Source organism: Accipiter gentilis, chromosome 9 (assembly GCF_929443795.1).
Source record: "Accipiter gentilis chromosome 9, bAccGen1.1, whole genome shotgun sequence".
NCBI classification, from domain to species: Eukaryota; Metazoa; Chordata; class Aves; order Accipitriformes; family Accipitridae; genus Astur; species Astur gentilis.
The window spans coordinates 24945072-24965726 of NC_064888.1; the positions used below are offsets into that span (position 1 = coordinate 24945072).

General features: G+C 42.9%; 1 protein-coding gene across 1 annotated transcript; it reads left to right on the forward strand.

Annotated features, from left to right (window-relative positions):
* Window positions 1-612: 612 nt before the first annotated feature.
* On the forward strand, window positions 613-19912 carry RPP30 (ribonuclease P/MRP subunit p30). The gene is made up of 11 exons (XM_049809623.1): window positions 613-720; window positions 1754-1809; window positions 2140-2196; window positions 2899-2973; window positions 3527-3598; window positions 9834-9923; window positions 12055-12171; window positions 15724-15753; window positions 16217-16254; window positions 17357-17436; window positions 19456-19912. The coding sequence occupies exons 1-11, from the start codon at window positions 639-641 to the stop codon at window positions 19563-19565; spliced, it is 807 nt and encodes a 268-aa protein (XP_049665580.1). The 5' UTR covers window positions 613-638; the 3' UTR covers window positions 19566-19912.
* The last annotated feature ends 743 nt before the right edge of the window (window positions 19913-20655 follow it).

The window sequence follows — 20655 nt, forward strand, 5'->3', positions numbered from 1 at the left end:
TCACTTTTTTTTAGCTAACATAGGAAAGAGAATAATTCCTTTTTTTTTTAACTGACAGTGTTCAGATAGAGCTCAACTAGTGTAACTGGAAATACTTCAGTCGAGCAAGGTTACTGCTCCACCTGGTGGGTACAAGACCGGGCTCTGAGGAGAGCGGTGTGCCGCGGCCTGTTCTGCTTCGGCAGCGCAGACTGGCGAAGAGCCGGGTTTGCTCTCCTTCACAGCCGGGTCAGACCTTCCCCAGAGCCGGGTCCGACCTTCCTCAGAGCCGGGTTTGCTCTCCTTCAGAGCCGGGTCAGACCTTCCCCAGAGCCGGATCCAACCTTCCTCAGAGCCGGGTTTGCTCTCCCTCAGAGCCCCGCCTCAGATCTGAGAAATTCACCACACAGGCTTTCCCGTGTCTCATCGCTCTGGTGGGGCACCCCCGGCCGAAGAGTACCCGCGATGATGTGAAACACGCTCTTCCTTTGCTGCTGCCGTTTTGTAAACGCAGCTGGCGAGTACCGCCAGGCCGACACCCGCCCTGCCCGGACGGGAGGGGACTACAAGCCCCAGGCTGCCGCGGGCCGCCGGGGGGCGGTGCCGGGTGCCGTGCCCGGCTGCGGCCCGCCCCGCTCCGCCCCGCCGCTCCGCGCAGCATGGCCGGCTTCGCCGACCTGAACCTGCCGCAGGGGCCGGACAAGAAGTCCCTGCAGAGCCTGCTGGAGGCCGCAGCGCACTGTGAGTCAGTGCCGCGGGCGCGGCGGGAGCGGGGAGAGCAGCGGGGCCGGCCCGAGGCCCGGGTGGGCGGCGGGGCCGGGGCGCGGTGCGGTGCGGAGCCGAGCCGAGCCGGTGGGCCTGAGCTGGGGAGGGCTGGGCCCGGACAGGAGGGCAGCGGGACGCGGGCGGCAGCTCCGCCAGGCTGGCGTGGGCGCAGCGTGAGTCTCTAGGCCGATTTTTCGCTCCCTGTAGGCTAAACCCCGCTATCTGCCTCCGTGGCGGGTCGCGGTTCCCCTCGCTCCTCTCCACTCTCCCCGCTCAGCTTGCGGTCTTCGGCAAGTGAAGTGACCGGGACTGAGGTCTTCCCAGTGCTGAGGAGCAAGGAAAGCTGGTGTTGTGTCTTGCGGGCTCTGTCTCTGCCTGTCTATCCCAGTGTAACAGTTGTTTTTTTCCCAGCGTGGGCCTGTTTTTCCACCTGCAGTTTCTTAGGGCCTAAATCTTTCTTCTGCAGAACTGTTGTACAGGCAGGTGCTGCCCGTCCAGTGTTCGGGGGGGTGATTTGTCTTTGGCAAGTGTATCATCTTCCTCTGGTCCCTCCCGAACGAGACCTTTCCATCAGTTTTGGCAGCATCATTTTGAATGCTCACCTTGCCTTCTCCTGTAGCTCTATCTCTCCTGGCTCTGCGTTGTCTGCAGTTTTAACAACTATCCTGAATGTCCTTAACCATTTTCCCCAAAGAAAGTTGTCAACAGGACCAAACTAGGGCAAAATCTTTGGGGACCCCAACCCCAAGTATTCATGTTCATAAAGCTCTTCCATCAAGTAAGTGTTGCCAGGGCTGGGGTGTATTGGAAGGCAAACAGATTATTTTTTTTTATTTTAAGCCACTTTGAGATGAATTTATCTTCAGAAAAAAATTAATGTGAAAGGTAAATATGCATGTGATTATTAATTTTGAGACGTTTAAGTGATGAGTGTTTAACAGGTTTCTGTTTGGATTTGTATCCATTAGTTTACCGACAAAATATTCTTACTGTGTGTTTGCTTTTTCAGTGGGATATTCTGCAGTTGCTCTTAATCATGTTATCGATTTTAAAGAAAAGAAACAGGTAATTTTTGTTGGAGTTGTTTGTTCCTAGTGTGTTTTGTCTTGTAAACTTACATGACTTATTACATGTTCCCTAATAGCTTTATCTGCAGAATGCGCGTCTAGATTCAAGTACAGATGTCTGCATTTGTAACGGAACTCCCATTTTATAATTCAGTATAATTGCCCTGGAGTTAACTTTTAATACAGTCCATGTATTGTCCCTGGGATATAGTTTTGTTAGCATGGCAAATTTCTTTTTTAGGATTGGAACATAGCTTTTGTTTATATTGTATTTAATTTAAATTTAACCCATGACATTTTTAATAACTTTGTTTTGTTCTCTTTTAAGGAAATCGTCAAGCCAGTATCTCCTTTGGAGTTGTTTCCATCTTTGCCTATTGTACAAGTATGTCCAATTTCATTCTATGTATTGTTACTCTGAGTTACGTTTTTTACCTTGGTGTATTGGTATATGTGATTTTGTGTATTACATGTTAATCAAAAAAGAGAAATTTTAACAATCAAGCAATGGACAAACTCCCAGCATTGGAAGACCGATATACTCACGTTAGAGTGGGCTCAATTCGTTATTTTAAAAATTATTAAAGAAACTGCTTTGTGTGAATTTTGAATCTTCTTGTAGTTGGATAATTACAGTATAATTCTTGAAATTTGAGTTTTGGAAATAATTTTCTGGTTTTGATGGAGCGAGATTCAGATATAATGAACCAAGTCTGTATTTCAAATCACTGATATTTGTTAATTCAGGAACTGCTTTTGCTTGCAGTTGTGGCCTGCCTGGGGATCCATAGCAGTATTAAAACATGCTCATTTTTTCTGCAAGATTTTACTTTTCTTTATTTCTTTATTTTTCCTTTCTATTGATCCTTCCTCAGAGAAACACAGTAAGTCGTTCTTTGTAAAGGGCGGATACAATATCAAACAGATCAATATAAAATAGGGAAGTGTAGCTACAGCGTTTAGAAAATTAGTATAGGCAAGAATACAAACAAGGCACTATTTTCTTTTTATAGTGGACAGAGTTAAAGTTGCCACAAATCTTTGCTTTGGAGTTTTTTAACTCTTTTGTATTATTTGGGTTTTGTAGGGGACATCTAAAAGAATTAAAGTGTTAACTCGGCTAACACTTGTTGTTTCTGATCCTTCCCACTGCAATCTCTTGGTAAGTATATTTAGTATATTAATTTTCCAATTTTTATTTCTTTTTCTCAATGAATGAAACTTTGGGAATTGTATAGGGAGAACTTAATGGATTTTACAGGACACTCAACAGTGATTTCTCAGCTTGCATCTTCAGCAAATAACGTGATTGTGAAGAGATGCAGACTTACAAGACTGCATATGGATTCTGTTGATCGTTTGTCAATATGGGACAACAGTTCTGGTCCTCGGTTCCGTTCTTTGATTTCTGGACTTCTGTGCATAAACTAGAAGACTATGAGCAAGCCCTGTGTCTGTTTTATGTTTTAGTGCTATGTGATCGAAGGAAGAGGTGTAAGTGCCTTACTAGGAGGGTGGGACAAGCCTCAAAATGAGAATTAATGACTTCACAGGATGGCTCGCAGCAGAGACCTGCTATGTAATTGGATGATTATTGGCTTTTAGTACTTTAAAGTGAAAAAGGGGTTTTCTTCTCGTTATTTTGGTTGTAATCATTATGCGTAGCTTTGGCCTCTGCCAGAATTCAATGTAGTAATTGTTTCCTCCTTTTGTAGAGATCAACATCTGCGAATATAAGGTTATATGACATCATAGCAGTATTTCCGAAGACTGAGAAACTGTTCCATGTAAGTACAATCATCTGATCAGTAATGCTCATTCAATAACTTTTAGTGCCTTGGGCTAGTCTAAATACATGCTGTGTTTTGATTTTATTTCCCATTTTATACAGGCCTGCATGTCATGGGGCTAATTAAGCAACATAGGCTGCCTGGTCAGTTGATGGACTGAGAACGTTGGGGGAGATTGCAGGAGGCTGCAAGGCCTTGAGGTGGCTGCTTAAAGTCTGAAGCATCTACCTCACAAATGGACTTGTATGCCCCTGTGCTGTGGTTTCCTTTGTGTGTCTTGCACTCTACTGAGTACTCCTCTCTAGTTGGGACAGAAAACATCCTTCTTTTTTTCTAATATATACATACTGTCAGCATGTAGAAAACTTCTGTCTTGAACTTTAACTTCTCAGACTGACAGCTTCCCCAAAACACATTTGCTCTCTTCTGTTAGCACTAATTGTTCCTGGTCCCTGAAATGCCAGGGAAAGTGGGAGGATTTTAAAGTGGAACTAACATGGTTCTGAGAATTATCTTCTTCCTTTTAGTCTTAGATCTTCTCTTGGAAGTTCATCCAAATGAATAGCTGATCTCTTTTTCTTTCATTTTTCCTTTCATTTCTTTATTTTAAATCAAAAGAGGAGCATGAGCTTATGAGACAGAGCTAGTTCCAGTTGACATAGCATCTTATGAACAGATACAATTTTCAAAAGTAAACATGCCTGATTAAACATAACGGCCCTTGCTCCATTGCCAGACTGAGATTTCTGGGTTTGTTTAGTTTTGAGTGTTTTTGATGCTCAGGTTGAGTGAGAGAAGCTTCACTTCTGTGACTTCATGATATGTTTGTTACTTTGCCTGCCAGGAAAACCATTGAGGCCTACAGAAGTAGAGCAGCCTCAGGGGAAATACTTGAAGGGCAGACAGTCGTTTTCTCACTCAGATTTTATCCTGGCTGTTCAGAGCAAACTTGCAACTGAAAACTGCCTCCACAAAATTTGTGAGTCTGTGAAGGTGTTGCTGTATCAGTGTTACTGAACAGATGCTGATATTTGTAGCAGTGGTAGCCCTCCAAGTGTGCTAGTGAGAGAAAATAGTGGGTGTGAATAATTTTCAAAACCTTAGCTAGAACTAATTGGTGACCTTAGCCCAACGCTGTTGTTTCTCACATTGGTTTATGTTAATAGAAATGCAAATATTTTGAACAAACCCCCCAATACTCTGTCACTTCTGTGATTTTAGAAAAACAAGGTGTTGCAAGTGTGTTCTACCATGAACTGGTTTGGTCCATTTCTGGTGTTTGACTGAAGAAGACATTACTATTTAGAGGTGACACCTAAGTCCAGTGGTGTACAGTAATTCTTCAGCCGTTACTAACAGCACCAAGCATCATTTTGTCTTCCAACTTTTATCCATAGCTGCTATATCTTGAAAAGACCCTTCCTACCAGAAAAATTCCTAGTTTTAAAACACCACCTGAGGCAGAATGATATCAGCTTGGCTTGCTGGGTGATAGGTGTTCATTATCTCTGTCTCTCTCATATTTTTAATTAAATTATTCTCAAATACTTGGTAACAGCTGATGTGAGTGGTCTGATCGAGTGGAACATCTGGAAGTAAGTTATCTTTTTGTCAGAATGTTTTTCTTGCAAAACCCAAAATTGTGATGGCTGAGCTGTTGCAAGCTCATAAATAATAACATTAACTCTGAACGGGGAGAGTAGGTGGCAGCATCCTGTCTCTGTTAGCCTTGGCAGGCAGCAAGCAGGTGTGCAGTTTAAAGCAGTGTGAAGAAGGCACAGGGATTCCAAAAGCAAATGTGAATCTCTTCGGAGGAGTGCCAGAATTTACTTTCAAAGAGAGCTTGTTGGTATAAAGCTGAGTCTATTTTATTTTTTTTTAAATAGGTTAAAGCTACTTTCTAGTACTGCTGAGTACCTGTTTTGACACATTAAAATGATATTCTTCTGTTTTGTTTTTCTAAATTATTTCCCCTCCTTTTTTGAAAACTTGTCCAAGTACAAATCAAGAGGCTGTAGAACAAGGTGAACTTTAAAGAATCTTTCAGAAGAAGAATTCAAGCATTAATTATAACAGTTACAGCTTAATGAAACTCATTTCTGACTGATTTTATTTCCCTTGCAAGATTTTAGGACTCTTGGGGGTGGAAGAGAGGCAAACAGTTGTAAAATACTTTTGAGGGCCACTCTCCACCTCTTTCTTTTGGACTCTGGCAACAATGTAAAATCTCACCTCTCAAGTGAGCTCAGTTGATTTATCATGTGTTTAAACAAGCACCTGAAGCCAGGTAATCAGCAGGAGCATGCTGTGTTGTTTCAGGGGGAAAGGGCTTGTAGTGGTTTAACCCCAGCCGGCAGCTCAGCCCCATACAGCTGCTCGCTCACTTCACGCAGTGGAATGGGGGAGAGAATCACAAGAGTGAGAGTGAGAAAACTCGTGGGTTGAGATAAAGACAGTTTAATAGGCAAAGCAAAGGCCACACACGCAAGCAAAGCAAACCCAGGAATTCATTCACTGCTTCCCATGGGCAGGCAGGTGTTCAACCATCTCCAGAACAGCAGGGCTCCATCGTGCGTAACAGTTACTTGGGAAGACAAACACCATCACTCCAAATGTCTGCCCCTTCCTCCTTCTTCAAGCTTTATATTGTTGAGCATGGTGTCATATGGTCTGGAATATTCCTCTGGTCAGTTGGGGTCAGCTGTCCCAGTTGTGTCCCCTCCCAACTCTTTGTGCCCCCCTCAGCCTCCTCGCTGGTGGGGTGGGGTGAGAAGCAGAAAAGGCCTTGCTCTGTGTAAGCACTGCTCAACAGTAATGAAAACATCCCTGGATTACCAACACATAGCCCCATATTAGCTACTATGAAGAAAATTAACTTTGTCCCAGCCAAAACCAGCACAGGGCACTCTCTCATTTAAGGTCCATATTTTTTTATTTCTAGCCATATTGTGAGTTTTGCTGCAGTTGGACATCCAGCTGCAGCAGTATTTAAGCTGGCATAAACAGCCACTTATTTCTCTAGGTTTGTGTCCGCTCTGCTGGTGAAGCTGCTTGCTTAGCTGCATGGCAGTTTGATTTGAGGAACATGCTTTTGGCTGAAGAGTAACTAGAGTTAGTGCCAAGTTACTCTGCAGGCAGATCCATTTTCCCGCTCTGATTCAGCATTCAGCCACGTGGATAGTTGTGCTGGCACAAAGAAGATGGCTGTGCTCTGAGCAGGCCAATGCGGATAGCGACTGTTTAAGCAGACACTCTTGCACGTGGTGGTCAGTGTGTTAGGAAGAAAGCAGGATTGTTGATGAGACCATCTTCCTTGCTTCCATGCTGGCAGCACTTCGAGATGGGGAGGGAACCCAAGCATGTTTCTTGCAAACTGCATGAGGTGAAAGGCTTCATCTTTACGTGTTCACATTCAAGGCAGATTTGTGTGTTTGTCTTTTGTTTAAAGATTTTAGGTTTTCTAACTCTCTTTGGAGAGCTGTGTCAATTTTGTGGAGGTATGAACAGGGAGTCTGGTGCAAGTGACATTATGCGTGGGGGTTCAGCGTGTACCTCTGGCTCATGCAACTCGTGGATCTTTCACTGTGGGTCTTGAATCACAAATTAACTTTTATATTTTAAAATTGGCTGTTGGTAACTCAACATTATCTTGAGAGCATCATCTTTCTCACCAACAATTTGGTATTTGGATTATTCTCCATAGAACAGGATTTTTCATGTTTTTGTAAAAGAAATACATGACCAACGGACATGTGCTCTAATTTTAGCATGGCCCAAAACCAGTCTGTGCCCTCTTGTCACGAGTCAGGGAAGCTTTTCTGTGACCCAGCGTGGCAGTGATATGTACTGAAAGATGTACTCAAATTCTCCAAATTTATATTGTCAGGGGTATGAGGAAGCTGTGTTTGCCAAGATAATTGTAGAACATGCTCCTTCTTTAAGTCTCTCAAGAGGATTGTTTTGGGCTGCAATAGGAGTGCCTACTCCATGCTAGTGATAAGGTCTGTGCCTGTTGCTTTTCAAAAATTTTGCTGCTTAAGATTTCTGACTGCTTTAATGATATTAGTTGGTTCTGCCTGCTGTTTGTAAGCAATTATCAGATAACCAGTGTCTAAACTTTCTTATATAAGTCTGAGGATGTAGTGCAAAGCAAAATTTTAATGTTTATTCCTAAAATGTTTGCCAAATATTTCTTCAGGCCACCCAAACAGTGGCGAACGTATTTATTTCTGGCTGTCTGGATTTTCCCAGCAGATGGGGCTCTTGCCTGCAGTGAAGCCAGGCAGGCACTGGGCTGTGCAACTGCTGCATATCACTTTCTGTATGAAGTTTTTGCACTTCAGATCCTTTCAGCAGGCAGGGTAACCTTAACTTGCCTGCGTGTGTGACTTGTCCAGGAGCCAAAGCTAGGCTGAACATTGGAGTATTTGGAGAAATCTCCTCTCCAACTTTCCATGGACTTCCTCCTTATGGGGAAGTATGACTCTTAATTTTGTTTTCCTTGGTGGTGTTTTCTGAAATGTTCTTGTCACTGGAATCCTGTAGATATCCTGGGATTTGGGTCACTCACTTTCCCACTGTGCTTAATTTGCAAAATGGAAAAGTATTTTCCAGTGTTTCTGGATCTGATTAGGAAGGCTTGTTTTCTCATCACATAGGGCAACTTGCATGTTTCTGATGTGTATTCTTGCTTTCCTTCATTTTCAGCTTTCTCTCTTCCTGAATTTCCAGTGGCCTCACTGCCATCTCTTCTAGGATACAATTCAGAGCTATTTGCTCTGCATGTTCCCATAAATCACCTCTGTCTAGATGGTGGTTTGTACTCCACATAAGAAAAGGAGTAAAGCTGGCTGTAGTAGGGCTAAACTTACACGTGCACGTCTAATTCAATGCAACAGATTCTGTGTCCTGCCTAACAGAGTTGGTAAAGGTAGGGCCTTAAGATAAAGTTTAGTCTGAATGGCCTGGTAGAGACATTTTAACATCAAAAACTTTGTGGTTTGCTGGATCTTTGAATTGCCTGCATGTGGGCTGTGGCCCTCCTGCCTAGGAAGGAGTGCTATCAGCAGCTAAGAAACATTCCTAAAGCTGGGCCTCTGCTCTTATCTCCATCCAAATTTCATGTGAACAAACTGCTAGAAGACTAGTTTGCAAAGCAATAGCCTGCCCTGCGTTAGAGCAAGCCCAGCCCTGGGACTCCTCGCAACCCCAGCTTTCATGCTGGTGTAAGGAGGGATGAATGGTTGGTACCTGGCCCAGGTGTATTTGGAGCAGTTGCTGGCATGTTTCTGAATGCAGAGAGTTCCCTTACACGTAGAAAATTCCATTTCAACTTCTTCAGCCTGTTTTATCTTCTTTGTTACAATGCTGCTTACAGACATTAATCTGGCCCTGTGCAATCATCTTTACGGGGTAGGCATGCATAATTCCTACATATCTTGTGTTCATGAGATTATATGTAAATCAAGGGCTCCCTTTTGCGTGCACTTGATTTTTCTCTGTATGTCAGTGTGGAGATTCTCCACCCTTTGTTCATTCCTTCCATCTTTTAATACAGGCTGTAAATTGTGGTGTGAGTTCAAAGCTAAGCTTTTAAACTATAACCTTCGGTGCCATCTTCAGCCTCTTTCAGAGATGTGGCTTTCAGGAAGGGCTGCACATTCCCCACCCAGCCAGGAAAGTGAGGCCCTGTGGATTGGCTCCCAGTACTGGGCATGTGGCACCACCAGTCACTGTCTAACATTCTGCCTTTCTTTCAGTCTTTTCTCAGTTGCTTCTGGTAAAAATAATTAATTGTGAAAACAGTTGCTACACTGGAATTAGAGAGTGATGGGGTAAGAGGTAGTTCCTGGGCTGATCCCTTTGTAAACAGGGGTCCTTCATTAGCTGTGAGTTCTTTTGCCAAAAGCTGCCATTGCTTGTGCATGTGCTATGTCAGGTAAAAACAAAGCAGTAAGTCTTGCCTTTGGGTTGGTCATTATTTTATTGGAAAAGTAGTTCTGTAAGTGAGAGAAGGCTTGGGTTGTAAGCCTGAAATGCTCAAGCTGTGTACCTGTAGCCCTGCTGTTTTACTGGCATACCTGCAAGGCATAGTACCTCTTCATTTTAAAACTGAACTCACCCTGCAGAGACGTTTGTCACATTAAGAAATGAAGGAGAATATTAGTGCACCTAAAGTTGGTTATGCATTTTTTGGCATATCTAATAATCTGTTCCTATTTCTTTGCTGTAGATTGCTTGCACAACTCTGGATGTGGATCTGGTATGCATAAACGTAACAGAAAAGCTGCCATTCTACTTCCGAAGGCCCCCTGTGAATATGGTAAATTTACATCTAAATTGTTTTCTTGCTGTTAAATTCTGTATTTAATGTCAGTCTGAGTTGAATTCCCTACCATTTCCCTCCCACCGTTCCCATCCAAGTGGTTCTTTTATTTTCTTGCATAATGTGTAGCGTTGTTTCAGATGTCCTTCACTTCAAGGCCTCCACTGCAGCATTTAATACACAGTGATGTATGTTCTTTCTTTTTCTCCTTCCTGTCCCCCACTTAAGAAGGCAGAAGTGGTGTTCCCAAGGAATGGAAACAGAGCCTTAAGGCCGCTACTATGCTAAGCAGTGAGATGTGGTGTGATTGCTGACTAAGCTGCTTCCCAAACCATAAGTGGTACAGCTGTGTCAGAATAGATAAACAGCCCCGTGATTTAAAAGACAGGAGAATGTGAATGACAGTGTTAATTTGGTACAAGGGTGTTGTGCCAGTTATTTGGAGGACAACTGTATTGAATCCATACTTAGACAAAGGAATGTCTTGGCAAATGAACCAAATGTGGAATTGCTAAATATCTGCTGTGGGACACAAGATGACTATCAGCATGGATGAAATGTTTTGTTAATACAATTCTGCCTGCTGTTGGTTGTTTGCCAGAAAGCTTAATCTGAACATGCTCTAAGGTGAAGTAGTTTTTTCCTCTGAGTATATGTCAAGGTTCATTCCATATGGGCATTCTTGGCTGATGTAGTCCTTAGTGCTTAAAAATTTAAATTTGGAATTGGCTAGAAATCCTACTTCCTCTTCTACAGAAAGTTTGACCTAGAATAAAAATTAAAAATTAACTAGAATTAATCCTGAAAGGGAACAGTAGTAATACTTTGGAATTTACTATAGGCTGGGAATTTCAACATTCCACTTGGAATAACAATTTTGTATGAAATGTTGTCTTCAAGTACCCTAGCTGCCTCAAATTCCAGCAGCTGACCCAGGTGAGGAGCTGGGTGGCTCTTGGAGCCCTGTGTTTGGAGGCATTTTCCTTACAAGCTACTCCTCAGCTTCCATACTTACAGCTTCAAGGCAGTCTGTCTGTCAGACTGGTTTTGTGCATCCTGGGGCAGTCAGTTTTGGTGGTTGTGATGCCAGCCAGACAGATTGGCAAGCAGCTGAAGTGGTGGGGATGAGGTTAAAAATCTGCTTGACTGGAAATTGGTGTCTTGCCATCACCTGTTTTGGTTTTGATAAATTCAGGCTTCTCTTCTTGTCTGCAGATGTTGGACCAGTTCTGTGTAAAACTTTTGATGTATACATAGCTTCTGTTGTGCTTGCACGCAGAGGTTATGCATAGATGGGAGCTGGTTTAATTCCATCCGCATTCAGTTACTGGACTCTCTTACAGTATTAACATTGCAGCATTTTTTAGTAATATGAGTATAAAACACAGAGTAACATTTTGGGCAAATGTAGTATAGGACGTGGAACAAAGAACTCCTAGCTTTGAATTGTGTCTTTATTGCTAACTCACTGTGTCCTGTAGCAAGATGCCTAACCTTTCGCTGTGTGTTTGCAAAAACAAGAATACTAGGCTTTTGGTGAGGTACTCAGATAGAAAAGGATTTTAAAGCAGCTGAAAATATAATCGGTATTACTATTTGGAACCTCTCCTGTGACTCACTGTTGTTTAACATTGTCACAAATACCAGAGTATGCTGTGAGACAGGAGAGAAGGGTCCTCATTGCTGCTTTTATGCACGGACAAATTCCTCATCTGCGAAGTGTGGGCACTGTGGGAAGCAGTGGTCTTCCTTACAGCAGGCTGTGGGGCTAGAGGAGGAGAGTGCTCAAAATTTCAAGACTTGTTTCTGACCAGCAGTGGTTACCTGTTTTCTCAACTCTGTGATAGTGGAAAGCCAATTATAACTAATAAGTGGCTGGTATTTCTTTGTTTGTTAAACCTCGTTTATCTGTCATCCCAAGAAAGAAGTACACATATCTGGTGTCCAGTGAAACCTTCCGCCCCGCCACTTTCATGCTATGCTGTGCTCTTGCTGGAACAATTCCACCTTAATTTTTTCATATATAACACAGTTAAACTGAGAACAAGCTACATCAATAATAGACAGCAGTTGTTAGATTGTTATGCTTCTCTCCTTTTGATTTTTGATCACTCTCTTTCATGCAAAGGCAATAGATCGAGGCATTTGCTTTGAACTTCTTTACGCACCTGCCATCAAAGACTCCACAATGAGAAGATACACAATTTCAAATGCAATCAGCCTGATGCAGATCTGCAAAGGAAAGGTAAGCTCTCAAAGTGAAAGCAAGCTAATTAATTCAGTTCAAACTCTTCTGGAGTTGTACAGACTGAGCCATTTTAAATGAGTTTGACGCTGGAGTTTCTGAAGCTGTGACTGAATCTTTGCCTACTAATACAAGGACACAATTATTCTAGCTCCAGATACTTCCAGCCATGCAGCACTGCATGCTTTCTTCTTAAGTTGTCAAGCTGTTATGGTCTTTTTTCAGAACAATCTGTCTGTTGTTATGATATGCAATACCCAAAACAAAAGGCGGGGCTGGGGCGAAGCGCCAGAGATCTAAGGTTTGCATTAGAACTGAAGCCCATGCATCTCTTTAAAATCCCCTATTTCATATTTCTGATTGACCAAAAGCTCTTTTTTGATAGTATACCCTGAATATGGGGGATAGAAAATAATAAGAAAAAAGTAGAAATGTTGTTTTGTTAAATGGTTAGTAAATTCCCAGTGTACAAAACAGACCTAACAGCTAGCTGGCTATCAGCCAGGGCTTTACTGCAGTCAGATCAACTGCATTCTTCCCTGCTACTGAAACCCAAGGAAGAAGTAATGCTTGCAGCTGAGATGCCTGTAATCCATTGCTTTCATACCTTACCTCCTCCCAGGCTATCAGTCTAAGCTGCCTGTCATGCTAGGTCCTCTCAGGCCATGTTTTTTTTTAACAGGGAAGCATATCGTAATACATATCAAAGTTTAAAGAGATTGTAGCTCCCACCACCTTTATTGGAAACAGCCTTTGCCACACTTAGCTAGTCCAGAGAAGCCAAAAGTGGCACTACCCTGCAAGTCTAGTCAGTAGTGGGATATACAGCTTGGAAGGGCAATTAAAAGCAGATCTGTCATTACCTCAGTTCCCCTCAGGTATGGCAGTCTGTTTGATAGGACAGCAGAGTGGGTCAAACAGATTAATTCCTTTGGTGCTACAGAAGAAAGTGAGTATTTGCACAGCCTTTCCTGAGAAGCCCAGCTCTGGGAGTTAATTGCACAAAATACTGACTTGGAGATGCGATACATACATACAAAACCCCTTTCCTTTGGGATTCCTTTTTGCCAGTGCTTCTCTTTCCTCTGTGCAGTTAAGGGTGTGCTGCTGTTGATTTGGAGAGCACCAGTTGAGTTGGCATCACAAACAGAGTGAGAGAGACGTTCGGGTGCTCAGTCTGTGCACAGTGCCCTTTCTTTCTGCATCTGTCAATCTAGTGCATCATCTGTGCCTAGAAGGTAAATCAACTGGAGCTGGGCATGACAAGTTGTTGTTAGACACTGGAAGAGCACTGCTAGCTTGTCTTTTATTTTTTGCCTTTATTTTTTGCCTCCAGTACCTGTTGGGCCAGCAGAGATGGTCATTAGCCCTCACTGGCAGTTTGTCTTCATCAGTTATGTATAGGCCTTTTTTTTAACAAGACATGGGATGGCTGGTTCGTAGACTGCTTGCCTTGGCACCTGGCACGCAGCTCTCGCCATCTGTAATCTATAGTTGCTGAACTTGTAGCAGCTTTTGGATCCTTCTGTTCCTCCTCTGTTGTAGCAGGGCAGAGAAACTTCTAGAAATGTACTGATGTCCTCAGCTGGTGTTAAGCGGAGTCCTTAAAACATGTTAAAATGTGCAGGGAATGCGGGAGGGACTTGCCTGCCTTGCCAGACAGAAGGCATGCATAGCCACAGTCCCTCACCTCCCATGTTTTGGTAACTGAGTGTGGGTACTGTGCCTGAAGCAGTGTACTGAACAGCTGCTGTCTCCTTTACCTGGGGACATAATGTTTTGCCTTTGAGTTCTTCCCTTTAGCCCTTCCTTTGGATTTGCCTTTGCCTGCCTCTCCTTCGCTTGCTAGCAGTGCTTTTCTTGCCTGCTCTTGTCTTCTCCTCCCATCTTACCCGTCCCCTAACTAGAAGCCAGTTGCCTTTGATCCAGGCAGAGCATATCTCCAATGCACAGCAGTGAACCATGATCCTGCACTGGTTCAAGATGGCTTGCACAGCTGCTCTGGGAGCTTCTCTGAGCCTGGGAGACAGGCGTTGGTTGCTACAGCTCAGAGCAGGGGATTGGAATTTTCCCAGCAAACTCTTGCAGTCAGCACCACTGAAGCTCAAAAGGACCCTTGGGATCCATAGTGCAGTCATTTTAAAGGTGAACTATGCATAAAGAAATGTCCTAGGCTCCATCATGATGTGTGCTGTTAAGTCACTTTGATGTATGTATTGCTTCTGCTTCTGGCTTTCCTTATGCTGAGGCAGAGTTGTCTGTCCCATCCTTTCCTCCTCAGCACATGAGGAAACCTTGGGCACAGTATGAACACGCAGTCATTTCCATGCAAATAGTTCTTTTACATGTTGAGTTCCAGCTGTGTACAGAGCACTTTCTTCCAGTGTCTGCCCTGTTCTTTGTGCTGGGGAGGTGGCAGGACAAGCAAAGCAGTGCAGTGAAGGGATCAAAAGCCCCACCTTGTAACTGGAGGTGGTATGATGAGTTGGTGGTACTGACAGCAGAGAGGGAAAGTCTTTTTTCTGCCTCAGTACAATTCTCATTCCCACCCACTCAAGCAGGAATTCCCAAAGCCTTTTATTCAGTATAATAAAAGGTGCAAGGAATTTTTTGCTGCTGCAAAGTTTTCACCTGTACAAAACAGTCTCCCCCTGGGTGAGCATCCTTGGAGGTTTAATTTCAGAAGAGTGCTGGCATCTGAGCTGTGATATCTGCCAGCCCCTGAGCAGTCACGTACCTGTTCTGCAGAAAGCTTTTGGGAGAGAAGGGAGAAGGATGTCTCTCTGCCTGGTGATTTTCACAGGGGTGCAGTGTTGAGGGAAGTGAGTGTATGGCATGAATTGGCAGCTAGTGCCTAGCTGCAGACAGGTTTCCCAAAACAGTGGGAGTTTGATTAAGGCCAACATGAACGCTGAGGTTAGGATTGAATTGCACCACAACACAGAGTAAACTGAAAAATTAGGAGCACCAAACTGTCTAAAGGCACTATCTGTAACCTGCTTCTGGGGGATCCTGGACTCCTCTTCTAAGTCTGTTTCTATTACAGCTCAGGCTGAGTTGTCCTTTGTGGGGGGCCTCTTTTAGCTAGTGTAAATAAAGGGGGTGGTACTTAACACAGTGTGTGCAACTCTGCATTTCTTCTTTACCTTTAAGGTCCCTTTAAAGTCCACTATGAGAGATACAGGCCGATAGGTGCTTGCTTAATGCCGTTACTCTGACATTTTACTGCTTAGCCTGTCCCTCTAAAAGGTACAGTGGTTATTCAACTCACATCTGTCTGTGAGAGGTTTGTAACTGCAAGGGAGGACTTGTCCCTGCGCCCTTTTCTCTGTAGGGGACAGGGAGATAACCTGGTTTTATTCCCCAAATTAAGATCCACACCCTGCTAGAGTTCACTTCATCTGAGAGCATCAGATACTTTCATGTTTAATGGGGCTCTGAGTCTGAATTTAGCTAATACTCATAAAGTCTTTGCTGCTGGCTGATTTTTTTTTTTTTTCAATTTCTTGATGGTGTCTGACAGATGAACGTTTATTCTCTTTTGTTTTCCAGAACATTGTTATATCTAGTGCAGCTGAAAGGGTAAGTCCCAGATTTTTTTATTTTTTTTTTAAGTCAGAACAATTTGAGGATTTATCTGTGGCTGAAAATACAGCTTTAGTTATATATTAAACATGTAAAAATTGTAATTTTAAATATGATTGCCATCTTGTAAGTTTTTTTTAATCAATGTTTTACCAAAGAATTGTATTGTGGAGTTTGGGATTATTTTTTTTTTTGGTCTGGTTGGGTGGGTTTGTTGTTTTTTTTTTGTTTGGTTTGGGTTTTTTTCCTGCTGTGGTATTTTCCATGACAGTTTTCTCCCAGATGGGGACATTGTTTTCCAAAATAGCAGTGTTTGCTTGGTTTCCTAGTGCATCTTCAGCAGCTTGCTATTATGTAGCATTTAACCTTGCTTTCCTGATAGCCCTGTCCTGCCTGCTCGCACCCTGTCAGCCTGTGAGAGGGTGCATGCACATTTCCAACTTTCTTTGTTTTGTTTTAGCCTCTAGAACTACGAGGTCCTTACGACGTGGCTAATCTGTATCCTTTTTCCAAGTCAAAGACAGCAGTTAATAGTAACATGTGAAAGTTCAAAGTGGTTTTGGAATACTTCTGTCCTTTACACTCCTTGAACTTTATACAGTGATGCTTGTTGGTGACCAGTGAATCAGAGCTCTAAGTGGGTGTGGAAGGTGCAACAGGTCTTGGTCATGGGGTGGCATGAGCAGTCGCTGTAAATAGTAATGTCTTTGTTCAGCTACAGATATGTTTTGTTGTGATATGCATTGATAGTGTGTTGGGTGTAAGTGGACAAATGAATAAAACCCACAAAAATCTATGGAAACTGTGAACCAAATCAGAAATTATTAGTTATGATCTCCAAGGTGCCACATCTTTGGCAGAAGCAGCTATAAAATCATATTTATATTAAGGAAGAAAAATTTCTGAGTTTTCCAGTCCTTAGTTACCTATGTGCTGTTAAATAACTGGTTGTGTTCTAGAAACCAAGAGTGTCTTATGTCCCCTTCTTTTTGGAATTCAGATGCATTTTTACTATTCCCTGCTCCCCACCCCACAAGCGCATATTTGAACTGTCCCTTGAAGGGGAGGAGTGTGCTCTGAATCGTGAGAACCATGTGGGAGGGCCTGCGGCCTGGAAGGATTTTATGCGCAATGTTTCCTTCCTTCTTAAAAGAGCAGTCAAGCTCAACCCAAATTAACATACCTAATCTGGTGTCATCCTTGCTCAAGGTGGCTGGGAACTTTTCAGCATAAGGCTTTTGTATTCAACAGTGCCCTTTCCCCAAAACTAAAGTTTTCAATGGGGTAATTTTTCTGCTATATTATGTGTATAAAAATGTTCCTGTGTTGACAGACATTTATTTTCAGAAGTACAGCTTCTTGTCTGGAAAAAAAGCAACTTTGCCAGGAGCTTTCCAGGAGGGCTGCTGGGGAACTGCAGCCAGGAGAATTGGGTGCCTCAATTTCCTGCCTCTGGGTAACCTTATGCAAAATGTCACTTTGAGTTACAGCTTTGCTAATTCCCAGTTATTTGCAGAGTTAGCAAACATATCATGCAGACAGACTTCCCTGTTCTGTTTGTTCCTTTCTGTGCGTTTTTGATCCTGAACAAAGGTGGCAGAGGTTTGCTGTTTGGCCTGTCAGAAAGCGAAGCCAAGGCAGCTGTGTCTACCAACTGCAGAGCCACCATACTTCATGGAGGTAAGTGAAAAGCACACGCAAGCTTGTTTAAGTAACATGCATTTGTTAAACTAAGTTTGTGTTAATGTGTATTTTCCAAAAGCTCCAAAACCTTATAGAGCAAGTCAGCTTGGGGTTTTAGCTCCCTTGTCCAATGCATGAAGAGGAGCTTGTGTGGCAAGGGTAGTTTGTTTTCCCTTGTTGCTATGTTAGCAAATCAGTGGCTGAACTGACAGTGCTGTCTGTACTGGAGTACTCGCTTAACTACATTAACGAGTCATAAACTGTTTAGCCAAAACACAGATCTGCCAGTTGTGCTTTGTAGTGAAACTGTGCCCTGGTTCAGAAAGGGCTGAATGCTGATCTCGGTGACATCAGCAGAAACTACGTTACTGACTTCAAGAAAATTGGGATGTATGTGTTGTGCATTTACCCTCTTCAGCATGAGTTTAGCAGCAACCTTTGCCATGTCCCTTTCTGATGCTTCTTTATGTGGTCTATTTCTGACTTGCTCTTCAGTGTGGACCACTTCAAACCTGATGCAAAATCAAATACCCTGAGTGCTTGCTGCTTAGAAAAAAAATGTTTCATATAGTGTAGAAAGGCTTGAAGTGTTTTGATGAAACAAAATTTGCTTCCTTATGCTCTTGGCAGAGGCAGCTCACATTAGCTCTCTTCTACTTGCCCATTTTTAATATTAAGAAAGCGGAAATTCAGAGTGTGGCCCCCTGCACTGGAAATCAAAAGGTTTTCAGTTGTATTTTGTGTCCTGGTGTCAGTGCAGCAAAGAGATGCCACAATTTGCATTCTAGCAATCAGTTTAGACCGTTGCTTTCCATTGCAGCACCAATTTCTTCATGTCTACCCTCCCTTTCACATGCTAATTTATTGGTTTTTAGTGTTTCTTGATGTTGGGGTTTTTTATTTATTCTGATGGCAGTTTAACTTTGTGACTGACCAGTCACATCTAGCTCTTAATTTCTGCCTCTGTCAAAGTTTCTTGGGTAGATATGATTTCTAGTCACCTTCCCAACAACTTGAGTTGCTCTAAGTTTCAAATGCACAGTAGAATTTGGTTTGCATCTCTTGTTTCAGTAGAGGTGGGTCTTTGAACCTGCTGTAATTCACAGCAGGTGGCTTTGATCTCTTGGAGAGGGCATTTCTGTGAACAGGGTTCTCCTCCAGCCTGCTACTCATCTACATAGAGACAGTGTATTGGAAGAATTTTTGTCAAGTTCATGTGGAATTTCTCAAGACTGTCATCTATATTATCTGTGAAATTAAATAGCAGATGTCGTTTCCCTGTCCCCCAAGGAATACTGGCCCAGAATAAGTCAATATATTTTGGCAAGGTTCTTGCAGAGCCTCTTTGCTAACTGAGGATTTGTAGGGAATATTTTCTACCTCAAATTTTGCAAAGAAGCCTCCCACGAGTAGTAATGAAATTGGATTGGGCTCACTAGGTTGTTTGCAAACATGTGAGGAGTTTGATAACATCACACAGTAGTATTCTATTGTAATGCTGAGGGTTCTGTAAATTAAAATATTCTTGAATACCATAAAGCCACTTACTTGGTATGTATAGGGGAGCCTCTGCCAATATAGCTGTGCCAGCATAGTCTGTTTAAGAATCGTGGGGTATGTGAATACTTTTTTTTTTTAAGAACAGTATGCTTTGCTCAAATGTTTTTGACAATGCTTCAAGAATGTTTCCTTCTGTGACTATTGAACTGATTAAGCCTGGTTTCCTATGGTTTTGTGTGTCTGGATCCCCTCAACTCCTGCAGATCTCAGTTTTCCCTTATGTTTGCTGTAGTTTACACCCACCATCAGATTTCCCCCTTTAGTTTCCTCACTCCATAATGCACCTTATCGCCAGCTCCTGCCCGTGCAGGTTGCTTACCTGCTGTGTGTGCTGACTGGCTGGCTGTTAAACATGTTGAACTGTGCTTTGGGGCATGGACACCTGAAATGAGGATGCATTAAATGCATTAGTGTCATTCTTCTTGAGGTACTGCAGCTTCTGCTTGTATATTCCAGAAACTAGGAAGAGTGCCTGTGGGGTAGTGTACACAGTGAAGAAGCCTCGCAAGGTTGAGGAGGAAGAAACACCACTGCCAGCCTGCAAAAAAGTTAAGACTCAAGCTTGAGGACTGAACCAATTGTAACAGAAGACTCCATCCTATCTCTACCCAGTGTTGAGTCTTCCCCCACCCTCCAGCTAGCCCAGTTCCTCCCTTACTACTTTATTTAGCCTGGAGAAGAATTATTCTTCCGGTGTTCAAGTGAGGAAAGCTGTGGGAATGAGACTGCTGAATGGAGTTCACTGTGTCTGAAAGGTCATGCTGGGCTTCTGGCCAAGGTCAGAAGACTGCCTCTCCACCCTGTCTTGGGTCTTCTGGAGTTAGTGCAAGCTCAACACAACATTTCTAACTTATGGGAATTTTCAGTTGTACAAGTGCATTCCTTTTTTAATAAAAATGTTTCTAAAAACGCACTCCTTCAAAGTCTAGCTCTTATGGTTTCTCCAGTTTTAAACACATCTCTACTAAACCTTACAACTGCAAGCCAGTAGATGAAGTTTACCTTCACTGACCTGTGAAGAATAATAGTGCAGTTAAAAAAAAAAAAAATCTGCTTCCCATTCTGTTTCATGATCAGTGGCTATAAAGAAGATCCCAGGATCTGTCACTTGCTAGGAGATATCTTGGATTTGTGTTACAGTAGGACTGACTGACCTGACTTGCCAGACATGCATCCCAAAGGCCATGCGTGTCCTGCAGCTCTTAAAACCAAACAGTAATGTGAGATGGTTACTGCAGATGGGAAGGAAGAGGCCAAGGTTACGTTGAATGTGTGCTCAGCATGGTATGTTGCAGTCACAGCATAACAGCTGCCTCACCTAGGCCTGAGCAGTCATCCACGTCACATTTTTACTGCATCGTTTCCTTCTTTATGTCCTGGTCTGGCTGTGTTGTCTATGAGAGTGTTCATTTTGCTCCCTCCTGCCTTTTGTTTTCTGTCCTGTTAATGCCTCAGTAAACCTAATCTGGCTGCCAAAAAAGCAATCATAACATTTATAATCAGCAGAACATTTTCAGACCTCTTCCAAATTGTTGACTGAAGTTTTTCTTTTGATTAAACCAATATAAAAATTATGTAAGCTACTGTACTCAAGATACTCTTGAGCCAGTTTTACTGTGACTATTCCAGTTCTCTATTTGCATCTGACAACAAGTT

Bases quoted from the DNA above. Each gene is read 5' to 3' on its own strand.
- RPP30 (XM_049809623.1), top strand. From the start codon at position 639: ATGGCCGGCTTCGCCGACCTGAACCTGCCGCAGGGGCCGGACAAGAAG. The intron at 3,599-9,833 runs GTAAGTACAATC...TCTTTGCTGTAG, and splicing joins AGACTGAGAAACTGTTCCAT to ATTGCTTGCACAACTCTGGA. The intron at 17,437-19,455 runs GTAAGTGAAAAG...TGTATATTCCAG, and splicing joins AGCCACCATACTTCATGGAG to AAACTAGGAAGAGTGCCTGT.